At 46.5% G+C, this 12067-nt stretch overlaps 1 protein-coding gene across 1 annotated transcript; it reads right to left on the bottom strand.

Annotated features, from left to right (window-relative positions):
• Positions 1–4214: 4214 nt before the first annotated feature.
• RPL11 (ribosomal protein L11) lies at positions 4215–11775 on the bottom strand. The gene is made up of 6 exons (XM_077837889.1): positions 11676–11775; positions 10749–10899; positions 10121–10227; positions 8831–8962; positions 7171–7281; positions 4215–4290 (listed from the first exon to the last, which is right to left on the bottom strand). The coding sequence occupies exons 1-6, from the start codon at positions 11679–11681 to the stop codon at positions 4261–4263; spliced, it is 537 nt and encodes a 178-aa protein (XP_077694015.1). The 5' UTR covers positions 11682–11775; the 3' UTR covers positions 4215–4260.
• Positions 11776–12067: the final 292 nt, after the last annotated feature.

The raw sequence follows: 12067 nt of genomic DNA, 5'->3' as shown, positions 1-12067 counted from the left end.
CCTGGGAACACTGCAGCCAGTCTGATGTTCAGAAGAGAAGTTTCCCAAATCTGGTCATTTTTTAACCAGATTTATTCCCAACATTATGGATAAGGGAAGACACCTAATTCTTTAGGTAGTGGCATTTCGGATTCACCTGAGACCCCCAAACAAGGCACCTTTTAGCTCTAGACAATGGTTTAATTCCTTCATGCTGCAAGATGTAACAGGGAGACAAGGTGGTTCAGTGGTTACAGCTGGCAGTCAGGAAATGTAACTGCTGTTGGGACTTACTGTGTGACTTTGGGCTAGTCACTTCACTCTCCTCCTCCTGTTTCCCCTTCTGTAAAAGGGGGATCGTGGAAAGAACAACCCTCCCCCATAAAGCACTTGGAGATCTTCAGCTGGAAGGTGCCATAGAAATGCAAATTGCCACCCCTCTCCTCCTAGCAAGCAGCCCTGCTGGACCAGTGCTGCAACTAATGTCATCCCTTAACACAGCTAAAAGGTAAATAGGGTTTCCTCCCTTTCTTTCAACCTGTCATTTTTAGGAGGTTTTTTTTTTTTTTGCTTTGTAAGGGTCAGAGTTAAGGTTAGAATGCCACTGCACCAACTGTCATTTCAGTTTGGAGTCCTTCCACGGTCTCCTCAAATCTCCTTATTCTATCAAGGCAAGTTTTGAGCTCTAGGGAAGTGTTTGTTGGACTGTCTACATTTCAGGCTGCGTGTCAAGGTGCCTATGAATGGCCGTAACTTTAACCACAGCTGCTAAGCAGGGCATGAGGCACTGAAGTAACCAGGGAGGAAAGGAGGATTTTGATCACCAATCTGGTTGCAGTATAGACTGTACCAGAGCTGGGTAAAACAAACAAGAAAACATACAAATAAACTGGAGTCACTTACAGAGATCCTGTTACAGGGATACTGTGCCCACATATCTATTCAGGGGACACCATCACAGGGCCTAATAACATCAGCCACACTATCAAAGGCTCGTTCACCTGCACATCCACCAATGTGATATATGCCATCATGTGCCAGCAATGCCCCTCTGCCATGTACATTGGGCAAACTGGACAGTCTCTACGTAAAAGAATAAATGGACACAAATCAGATGTCAAGAATTATAACATTCAAAAACCAGTCGGAGAACACTTCAATCTCTCTGGTCACTCGATTTCTGATCTCAAAGTGACTATCCTTCAACAAAAAAAATTCGAAAACAGACTCCAACGAGAGACTGCTGAATTGGAATTAATTTGCAAATTGGATACAATTAATTTAGGCTTGAATAGAGACTGGGAATGGTTGAGTCATTATAAAAAGTAACCTATTTCCCTTTGCTTATTCCTTCCCCCCCGCACTGTTCCTCAGACGTTCTTGTTAAAGCCTGGATTTGTGCTGGAAATGGCCCACCTTGATTATCATACACATTGTAAGGAGAGTGATCACTTTAGATAAGCTATTACCAGCAGGAGAGTTGGGGGGGGGGAACCTTTTGTAGTGATAAACACCCATTTTTTCATGGTTTGTGTGTATAAAAACATCTTCTGTATTTTCCACAGAATGCATCCGATGAAGTGAGCTATAGCTCACGAAAGCTTATGCTCAAATAAATTGGTTAGTCTCTAAAGTGCCACAAGTCCTCCTTTTCTTTTTGCAAATAAAGACTAACACGGCTGCTACTCTGAAACCAGTAAAAATGATGAGACACTCATAAAAATTACAGTAGTTACACCCTTTTACGTTAGCCAGAAGAAAGAAATAAGGCTAAAAAAGAACACTGTCACCTGAGACATGTACCTGTTAAATCAGAGAAAATGTATTTATCTTCAATAGTGTCAAGGGAAGTGAGTTGCTAGGGCACCAGATAATTAGATGTAAACACACCTGTAATTACAAGGATACAAACCCTTTCCCTCCTCATCACTGCACTAGGGACAAGTACCTACACAAACCTTAACCAGGAAGTCCAGTCTCAATAATATTCACGCAGGGCAAGTTATAGTCACAGGCAGTAGGCGAGGGTTGCTTACCCTCAACCTACACCTGGCCTCAGCCACTGCTCCCACTGTTAACACAACAGCAGAGAACCTGGAATATGGAAAATTCTTAAAAATCTAAAGGAAGAAACCGTTGGGCAGGACAATGGCACAGGGGGAGAATTTAATGGACTAGATGTTTGCATTATTGGATGAAAGGGTCTGCATATTGTGAAGGTGTTTGGGAATGAGGGGGCAAGGTGTGGTTTAAAGGGCTGTACTGTGCTAACTCCCTGGTAGAGCTGTCACATTTCAGTTAAAAGCATGGAATTCACCCCCTACTAGAACTGTAATAACCCCATAGTCCATTAAGCCATGCTGCCTACCAGAGAGTTGCAATACAATTAGAAGAGCCGTAAGCTGGAGAGAGAGCCCCTGCCCATAGTGGAGTGCAAGTGGGGAACTGGAACAGTCATTAAGGTGTGACGTGCAGCAGCACTGAGACGAGATTGATGCTTATTTCCTGGCCCCAGTCTATGACGTGGATCATCCTGTAGACCTAGCTACTGCCTCTCAGGGAAGTGGATTACTTCCGCCGACAGCGAATCTGTCCCCTCAGCCTAGGTTGTGTCTACACTGAAGCGCCGCTGCTGTGCCACTGTAGCCAAGCCCTGTGTCTGTACTTAAAATGCTACAGCAGAACAGCTGCAGTGCTTCAGTGTAGACACTTGCTACAGTGACAGAAGGGCTTCTCCCGTCACTGTAGTTAATCCACCTTCCTGAGAGACAGTAGGTAGGTCGACAGAAGAATTCTTGCATCAACCTAGCACGGTCTACATGGAGGGTTAGGTCAGGGTAATCTTTTCTTGGGGTGTAGATTTTTCACACCCTTGAGACAGATATTCCAATGTACATTTTCAGTGTAGACTAGCCGAGTCCTGGGTCCTGTCTATACAACCATACTACCTGTGGGGTGGCCAGCAAACATGTCTCTGCGCCAACCATTCTGAGTTTGGTCTTGTTTGTTCAGCCAGGCTGAAACCATGTTTAATGAACCACGTTACACTCCTAAACCCTGGCTAGCCCTTTAAGGGAGTGCTGCTATCTATGAAATAGAATAAAAGATGAACACCCCAAGGAGTAACTTGTCTGTTACATGGTCTAGGGTACTGTGAGGCTGTTATATTCCCAGTATGCTGGAGAGAAGGAAAAAAGCTGGCTAAAACACCTATTTGAGACACAGGATTCTTTCCTCCTAAATATCTGTACTCCCCTTTAAAGCCCATGTAATAGTAATCGCTCTATTGCCAGGCATATAGAAAAATGTGTCAGGGGACTGAGTCAGAATACCAAAAAAAGGGTACCTGGTGCAGGAGTACAAAGCAGAACTCCCAGATTCTATTCCAGCAACTGTGCACCAGGTGAGCTAAGGTGAGGGATGCTGGATTCTCAGATGAACTGAAATAAGCACCAGCTGTTTCTTTGTCTGGATCTTCTGCACCCTCTGCTGGTAACTAACAGCACTGGATGCTGGTTCTCAACTGGGTGCACTAGAAGAGTTAGCCAGCAGCTCAAGAGAGAGCAAGCTCTTAAGTCACCACTTTTGCAGGGCTTATAAGCACTTGATAGGGGATGTACTAGCTCCTCTAATGAGCGTCCCAGTTACAAATATATTATAGTTGTTTAGTCATCAAGCCTCAGCCACCTTTAGTCCTCACCACTTGTGCTCTTGCCTTTGGACTGAAATGGATGTTTTGGTCCAAGAGCAGAGAAACTATTCATGGTTTCAGCCAGTGGTGGAGAGTCCCTCTTAAGTTCCCAAGCGGCACTAACCTCAACACCACATGCTATGAGGCCTTTTAGGATCAGATCATGGAGGTTAGATTTTATTTTCTCCCTACTTAGAGCTATAGCTCAGTCCCTAAATGCTTCACAAATCTTGCTCTAGTTCTACTTTCATACTGTCTGGTTGCCCATCCTCTGCCCATGGAACTAGGTTTTAAATATTATCCGTAGCTTCCCCCCTTGGCCAGCACAGAAACGGAGTGAAGTTCTCTTCAGTCACACCGTGTGGTTCTACCATCTGGACAGCAACTCCCATTCCAAGAGCACAGCACTGACTGGCCATCTCTGCTGCACACTGCAATCGCACCAGTGGGGGTCTGCTCTCCTCTCCAGTTTGATCGGCTTCAAGTTCCAGCAGCTTATGGTGAGGAGGGGTGAGGAGCCAGTCACAAAATGCACAGCAGCAAGTTAAATGTTAGAAATTTTTATTAACATTTTTGGTAACTGGAACTGCTCATTTGCCTGGAAGGATGATGCCATCGTACTGCAAGAGAGAGAAAAGGGAGCGTCAGAAATCAGGGCCAGTCAGGGCTGTGGTTGTGCCGAAGAGGAGACTAGGGTCACCACCTATATCAGGTCACAGATGTGACTTACAGTAAGACTCCGATCATCCAAATTTACAGTCTGCAAAGTGAACAAGGAACCTGACTTTCCATCTTATTTTCTGTTTAGTGTTCCTTTAATAGTGGTCAATCAGATCAGTTTGACCCAAAAGACGTAGGTTGTGAAAATGAAGTTTTTTTACAAAAGCTAAGTGCAGAAAAAGACATTCCCAGGAATGCATTTCCAATGAAAGGCTTTTAAAAAAAAAAAAAAAAGGCTGCCTAGAATTCTGTTTGCAAGCCAGACATGACAGCAGAACAAACCAGGAGGTAAAACAACCTCTGAACAAGTGAAAACTAGTCTCTTTGAATGACTTACTCTTTGCATCTTAGCTTTAGTGGCAGGAACGTTGCAGAAGGCTGACCCTGCAAATGCTTACTCCCACAAAATTACTATACATATCAATGGAAGGAGGTTTTGTCCAAGTGAAAAGCTTGGGATCTGGTAATAAGGGGGATTCAATTTCAATTATTTGAAGTGTTAATTAGGTGAGGAAGTCCTCTCTCCCCACTGAGAAAAAGATTTAATCTGACTGGGTTTGTAACAGGGCACTGGGCCTTGGGGCACATGTGAGCATCCCAGTGTGCATGTTACAGCTCTTGTAACTGGAAGCTGTAGTCACACGACACATGCTCAGGAATGGGCAAGCACACGGCCTTACACGTAGCCAGAGAAGGCCACATGCCTCTTAACAGGGGCAGCAGACATATTCCAGAGGTCAGGGAAGCTCAGGCCTGGGTCTTTCCAGAGCAGCTAGAAAAGGGCTAATGGGACCTACATGATGGTGAAAGGAGGTTTGTTCTTCCCCATTCCAGCTGCAGAAAGTGGGAAAGGTCTCCATTACCAAATATATCAACCTTTCATCATGTTTATTAATAAACCTGTCGTAAGAAAGTGGACATGGAAGTGAATTCCAGTGTTGGTTTCATTTAGACAGTCCTGGCCTGTGAGTCCGCCCATGGCTTACAGGCAGTCTTTAAAGTACAACTCTACTGAATAGCTGAACTTGCTTCTACCATGGTCTAGATGCTTCAGGCCAAAGAGACACCCAAAACTTGCCCAACAGTTTGTAGACCAGGTCTTGTTTGCCCACAGCTCAGTGGAATGAATCTGTTAGAGGACAGCATGTTGTAGGGCAGCAGATCTCAAACTGTGGGTCATGACCCCATTTTAATGGGGACCCCAGAGCTGGCTTAGACTTCCTGGGGTTGAAACCCGAGGGCTTCAGCCCTGGGTGGCGGGGCTCAGGTTACAGGTACTCTGCCTGGGGCTGAAGCTCTTGGGCTTCAGTTTTAGACCCCTTGCACAGGACAGTGGGGCTTGGGCTTTGCCTCCCCGGGCGGGCTCAGGCTTCGGTCCCCTCCTCCTGGGATCGTGTAATAATTTTTGTTGTCAGAATGGGGTTGCAGTGCAATGAAGTTTGAGAATCCCTGTTGTAGAGTAAGTTAAAGGTGACCTGCACAATGACAGAATTGGATTTGGAAGACTTTCTGCCTCTTTATGGTGGATAAAGACAGCACAACAGGTGTCTCTCGAGAGGCTTTTAGGCTGCTTTACAATCATCACGTAAAGATTCCCTGGGTTTGCTCAAACAGCACTGGGAGTTCACGCCTCAATGGAATGTTGAAACTCATATGAAGCTTTGCTCACAAGTGTTTGCCAGGAGTTTCGCTAAATAAGAAAGACCCCACAATATTTAGACAGTGACTAGAAATCCTGCCTGCTCAATTGGAGACATCAAGCAGAACAGTTCTACGCCCTCAGCAAGGACAGGGAAGACCCAACACTGCTCACGTAAAAAGGCAGCACATTTCTCAAGTGGAAAAAAACAAAGCAGTTTTCCCCTTTGCAGGTCACAACTATTACATGAATCCTTGGGCCTAGAAATCAGGGTTAAATAACTTTCAGCTTCGGCCACCCAATATGTAGAACAGAGTCTACATGCCATGGGGCCTATCCCAACCACAGAAATGCAAGCGAGAAATTGAACATAAACCCCCATTTCATACAATTGTTTTAAACAATTAAAAAAAGTGAACATCATTCCTCTGCTATATACAGACTAGCTAGCAGGACAGATGCTATTCACTGCACAAGGCACCTCCTCACCAGCATTGTCTACATATTTCTTTCATAGCAGCAGTCACAGAAGCTGCCCCTCTGATCGTGTAAGAGCCTGGAACGTGGGACCAGCAGTCCATGGGAATCAGGGTACTGGGACTGAGGCAACTGTAGCCCATCTAATTTGCTGTTTCCTTTGAGTGTGTCTACACCTGCAGATTTTCAATCCCCATAGTCAGATCTGTAGTTGTCTACCTGGGGATCTTGGTCCCAGATTGTGGATACAGCAAAACATCTTCGGGAACGGAGACCAGTAGAACAGTATTCTACTTCTGGAATTCACCAGACTGCAGTGAAACCTGCATCTAGGACTATCCTTTAACAATCACCTGTTTAAATGCTTTATAAGCAGATTTGCTTCGGAGGCGCTTTCTTGCAGTCCACGTGCCGATCTTTATGCTTCAGGTTTCCAACACAAAAGGAGGAAAGCTAAGGAGTGAAAACCCTTCACTTCAGAGATGCTTCTACTCTCTTCAAAATCCCATGCTAATGAGATGCTCACATCACAGCTCAGCAGTGTGTCAGCACTTTTCACTAGAAGATCACAGATTGGGTCAGCAAGAGCAAGCAGGCTGTATTTGAGGTAGCTCACTAGGCTGCTGAATAGCTTGATTGACTTGAAAATGAGGTCGGTGCTTACCTTCTGCTGGAACCAACGCATGGCCTCCTCCTTCCCAATTCTGTGCTTGGCTCCAATGGAGCCGGTTTTGCGCTTCTTGTCAGCAATGCTGAAGCCCGGCCTGCCCAGAACCTGGAGTAGACAGACAGCACTTTTTAATATCTGAAGAGGCAGTTCAAGACTCTTTTTCAAGACTCATCATATGGAAAGAAAAGATTCTCCATCAAAGTGACATTTGTATTGTTGTCTGCACTAAAACCCAAGCAAGAAATAGACCCTCTAATGGCAACTGTACCTGTAGGCCACTGGTCCCAAAGGAGATCAAAAGCTACTACTGTGATGGTATTCGGCAACCTATGTGAAGTGACTTGATAAAATCAGTTCTTAGTGGACTGCAAGCCCCATAAGTCATTATGCTGGCACAGTCTCAGCAGAGGAACCAAAGAATGAGCCCTGGAGACTTAGTTACCTTCTCACTCTAAGGACTCATCTTAACTAGGAAAAATGGTGTTTTTAAATATGTCAATATGCTTTAGTTCATGTTTTTCCCGCAGTAAACACATGGCTAAAGTGGTTCTCCCTCTAGGTCACTGCTGAAGCATATTTGGAGAGCAGTGGAAAAGGAACATGCTGGCACTGCTGCCACCCTTGTGGTGCCTGTTCTGTAGAAAAGGGGAATGTCACTTTTTGAAATAGGAAAGTATGCACATCCTGAGTTAGCTATTCTATACTACAGAAATGTATACTGTGCTCATCACAATAGTAGCTAACTGCTTTCCAGTAGCACACTCAGCCATGTGACTAACATCTATCATGTGCCTGGTCCCCATCCTCTCAACAGGAAAAACATGCAATGGAGTTTCTTGTTTTGATATCAACATGGATATTTAAACCATATGTATTTAGGTTAGAGAAGGCCAGGTCAAAGACATGCACTTTGCACTTGGAGAAGAAGGTGGTGAGGTTTGTGATGGCCTTGTTCTCTGCACTGTGCATCAGCCATGGAGGGACCAGAGTGACTTCCTACTCAGGGAAGGACTGGTCTTTATATATTAGCACATGGGCAAAACAATGAAGCCAAGAGGTGAACTCAAGTTTTAGAATACAAAATACACAGCCTAGTGGATACTAGAAGCCAGCCTGCCTGCCTAAATTCTCACAGATCCCGAGGCCTGGAGAGCTGCACCTTCAGATGTGCCAGACACTCTTTATTACATTGTCTGAAGAGCAAAGATGCCATGAAGATAAAGCAAAATTCAGCTCAGCTGTTCCTCTCCAAGGTCACCATCTCTAGCACACCAGTAACTTTGTTAGTTTTACTCATCTTCAGACAGGATTAGGCAAACATGTTTCATGTTAAATACCAGTGGGTCTTCCTACGCTATACCCACCTAAGCAGAGCACCTAGTCTCAATGAAACCTAGAGTAAAACATTCTCTGCTGCTGGCTACGAAGTTATGTCCTGGCTGATCTGGCTGAGCCCAAGGAGTTTAGTGTCCTCTTTGTAAGCAGAGAGCTACAAAAACCTCACTTTTCCACCTTCCTTCCCAGCATACGGACATTTAAGACAGTTCTGACTTTCCCAGTGGCCCACACCTTTCTGCTATTCTGGAGCACCCAGAGGTGACCTCTCTAGCACTGGGACAAAGCTGGCAGAGACAAGGAAGTAAAGCATACATACCACATAGAAGTCCAGGCCATAGATGCCAATGCTGGGATCGTATTTAATTCCCAGATCAATGTGCTCCTGGATTCCAAAGCCAAAGTTCCCAGTGTCTGAAAAGTTGTTTTTCCTCAACTCATACTCTCGCACCTGAAATCCATTTAGAGCCAGTTACATTCTATGTCTTTCCAAACAGAGTCCTGCTTTTTCCACTGAGCTGCAACAGGATCCACTTGGGAACCAAACAGCTCCTGGCAAGAGCTAAAGGGTTCTTATCCAGCAGATTCGGGCCTCTTCACCCATCTGGCAGTCACACCAACAAAGGCGGCGTCACAGAGGGCTGCCCAGATTGCACACACAGGGCTAAGAATCTTAACTGCCAACAAGTGCCTAACGAAGCCTAGAGTCCTAGTAAGCACCCTGATCACTTTTAAAGCCAGGAGGATTGTTAGCACAGGACACTTCATGCAAGCTGCAATGATAGAGTACAAAAATTTACAGAAAACGGCAGAAACTCTACATCATAAGAAACATTACATTTATTGTTACTCTGTATATGCATAGTTTAGATCTTTTAACATCTAATATTGCAGGTGATACTGACAGATACAACATTGTCTACAGAGACTTCATGAACCCATCTGAGACCTTGCACCTTGAGCAGGGTCTGAGCTCTCCAAAGATGAAGAGGTACCTGCACCAACTCTGTCCTAACAAATTCAGGGTATGTCTACACTGCAGAGTTGTGACTGCAGCAATTGTAGACACACCCAAGCAAGCCTGAACAACAATAGTAGTCCAGGTGACAAACCCACCTGAGTACCAGTACGTACTCTAGCAGGTGCATTTGTACATACTCTAGCAGGTGCCTTTGTATAGCCCATGCTACTGCAGCTTCACTGCTATTTGAGATAGCTAGAACAAAGCTAACTCCGGTATGTCTACAGGTACTGCAGTCACACTTTTGACTGCAATGTAGACATACCCTTAGGGGGACACACAACTGAATTATTCTTTTAAAACTAATTTTTTTCAAATTCCAGTTTCATACAGCATCACTTAACAGTATGTCCGGAAGTTTTTAAAAAACTGTTCTGGAAATTGATAACTGACTTTCTGCTCCCATGTGTGTTTAAGGTTTTTTTTTTTTTTTGACAAGGGAGAAACTAATGACCACACAGGGGAACAGTGTAAATCATCAATTTTAAAGTGCTGTTAAATACACAGATTATTTTGTTTACACTAACTTCAAGTTCGTGCAAGCTTTTAACAAGCCACATGAACAGCTAGAGCAGTCAAGATTCTCACCTTCAACCCTTTCTCCAGAATCTCCTCTGCTTTGGCCCCACGAACTGTGCAGTGAACGGCAATCTTTTCATTTCTCCTGATTCCAAAGGATCTGACAGTATATCGAGCTGCGGGAGACAAACCCACACAGTCAGTTGCTCTCACGGGGCTATTCCAATGGCTTTCAGTCAGACTGGAACATGTTTCTTGCTTTAATAAGACTGAAGCAAAAAAACTCCAACACTGTTTTTGACACCATATTTAGAGGGAGGAAAGGGCAACAGTAAAAGTTAAAATCTAATAGAGTTTTATGCAGTGGTAGAAGGGGCGATTTAAGGCCTTTATTCACATAACAGGCACAGATAGTGCAGGCTTCTCTATACCACCCTCCCCACATACCTCTCCCCTGACCTGGAGGGATAAACCCTACGGATGGCACACTTCAGCCAGTGGTATTACTTAAGCTTTAAGAAGCAGAAATTATGTCTGAAGCATTCAGAAGCCAGAACTGCTTTTTTCCATCTGGTGGCACCAAAAATGGTTTCCCCAACATCTAATAAAAAGTGTCACTAACGATTACAAGATGGGATCTCGCTTGCTGCACTTCGCACCAAATGATTCGGTTTCCCCCACAGGAGCAATGACTTACCCTTTGAGAAGACAGGAGTCTGGCCTGTGAGCTGCTCCAGCACTTTGGCTGCCCGGGTGAGTCTGTCACCACTTTCCCCAACACAAATGTTGAGACAGAGTTTGCGGATGCGCAGCTCACGCATGGGGTTCTCCTTCTCACCCTGATCTTGCTGTAGAGAGAAAATACGTACAGCTGATAGAGACAAGCCTCCTTCTAACCCAGCTGGAGTACTAGCCCTGGCTTTCCTGACACCCTTCCACCCTATACGTGCTCCTCCCACACTCCAATCCAGGGGGCAAGGGAATTCTGTACTAGGCAGTGCCCAGCACTTCCCATTCAATTTGTACAGATGCAACCACCCCACAGAGCTTAACTGCAGGGCCAGTGTTCAAAGCAGGCATGAGAGCTACAGGGCAGGGCAAGAAGGGGGGTTTGGGGCAGCCTTGAGCCCCCCAGCAAGGCTGCGAAGGGGAGGCCAGGGATTCAGACTATAGCTCTGTGGATGGGGGGGGGGGGGGGGGCAGTTCACAGCCCACGGGAAGGGGAACGTGAGGGTTTAACCCTAGGCCAGGGCAGGTAAGAGCACCAATCCCAGCAAAGGGGCAAGATTTGGGTGGGGGAGGTTCAGGCCCAAGCTCTGAGGCAGGGCGCCCCACCACTGAGGGTATCCACTGCATGGCGGGGGCTGTCAGTCCCGGGCTCCATAGCAATGCGGGTCCTGGGCTCCGCAGGAGGGGGGACAGGTTTCAGGGCACCTGGCCCCACGGAAGAGGCCTCCCAAGCGGGGGAGACTCCGGAACCTCCCCACGTTGGCCCCTCAGGAACCCACAGCCCTTCTCCCACCCGCCTGAGCAGGCGCCCGGCCCGGCCAGCCCCGGCCGGGGGAGGATGGCGGCGGATTGACAAGCCTCCCCCAGCCCGCTCCTGCAGGCCGCGGCTACTCACCGCCATGATGGAGGCGTGGAAGAGATCGCGAGAGCTCCGGAACGGGATCTTAATCGGCAGCCCAGACCGGCTGCCCCATAGAGGCGGCAGGCGGGGGAGACGCCCAGGCTGAGGGGCCGCTGCTGTCCCCTGCGGCCGGAGGGCGGCCCTGCAGCTGGCTCTGAACAGCTCCCCCCTCCGTCCCTAAGCTTAGGAGGAACCTCAGCCCAGGGCTGGGTGCTCCCAGGCACTTCTGCCCCTTGGGTGACCAGATACCAGCTAGCGAGTGTGAACAATCAGGACAGGGGGGTAATGGGCGCCTATATAAGACAAAGCCCCGAATATCGGGACTGTCCCTATAAAACTGGGACCTCTGGTCACCTTAGTTGCCCCTAGCACAGCTGGGAGCCATA

The sequence above is a fragment of the Eretmochelys imbricata genome, chromosome 19, assembly GCF_965152235.1.
Source record: "Eretmochelys imbricata isolate rEreImb1 chromosome 19, rEreImb1.hap1, whole genome shotgun sequence".
Taxonomy (NCBI): domain Eukaryota; kingdom Metazoa; phylum Chordata; order Testudines; family Cheloniidae; genus Eretmochelys; species Eretmochelys imbricata.
Note: the sequence above shows the minus strand (reverse complement) of the source record. Positions and strands in the feature narration are given on the sequence as shown.

Coding starts and splice junctions, on each gene's coding strand:
- RPL11 (XM_077837889.1), bottom strand. Junction 10,228..10,748: donor GACTCCTGTCTTCTCAAAGG/GTAAGTCATTGC, acceptor TGTCTCCCGCAG/CTCGATATACTGTCAGATCC. Junction 7,282..8,830: donor ATGGCCTGGACTTCTATGTG/GTATGTATGCTT, acceptor TGTCTACTCCAG/GTTCTGGGCAGGCCGGGCTT.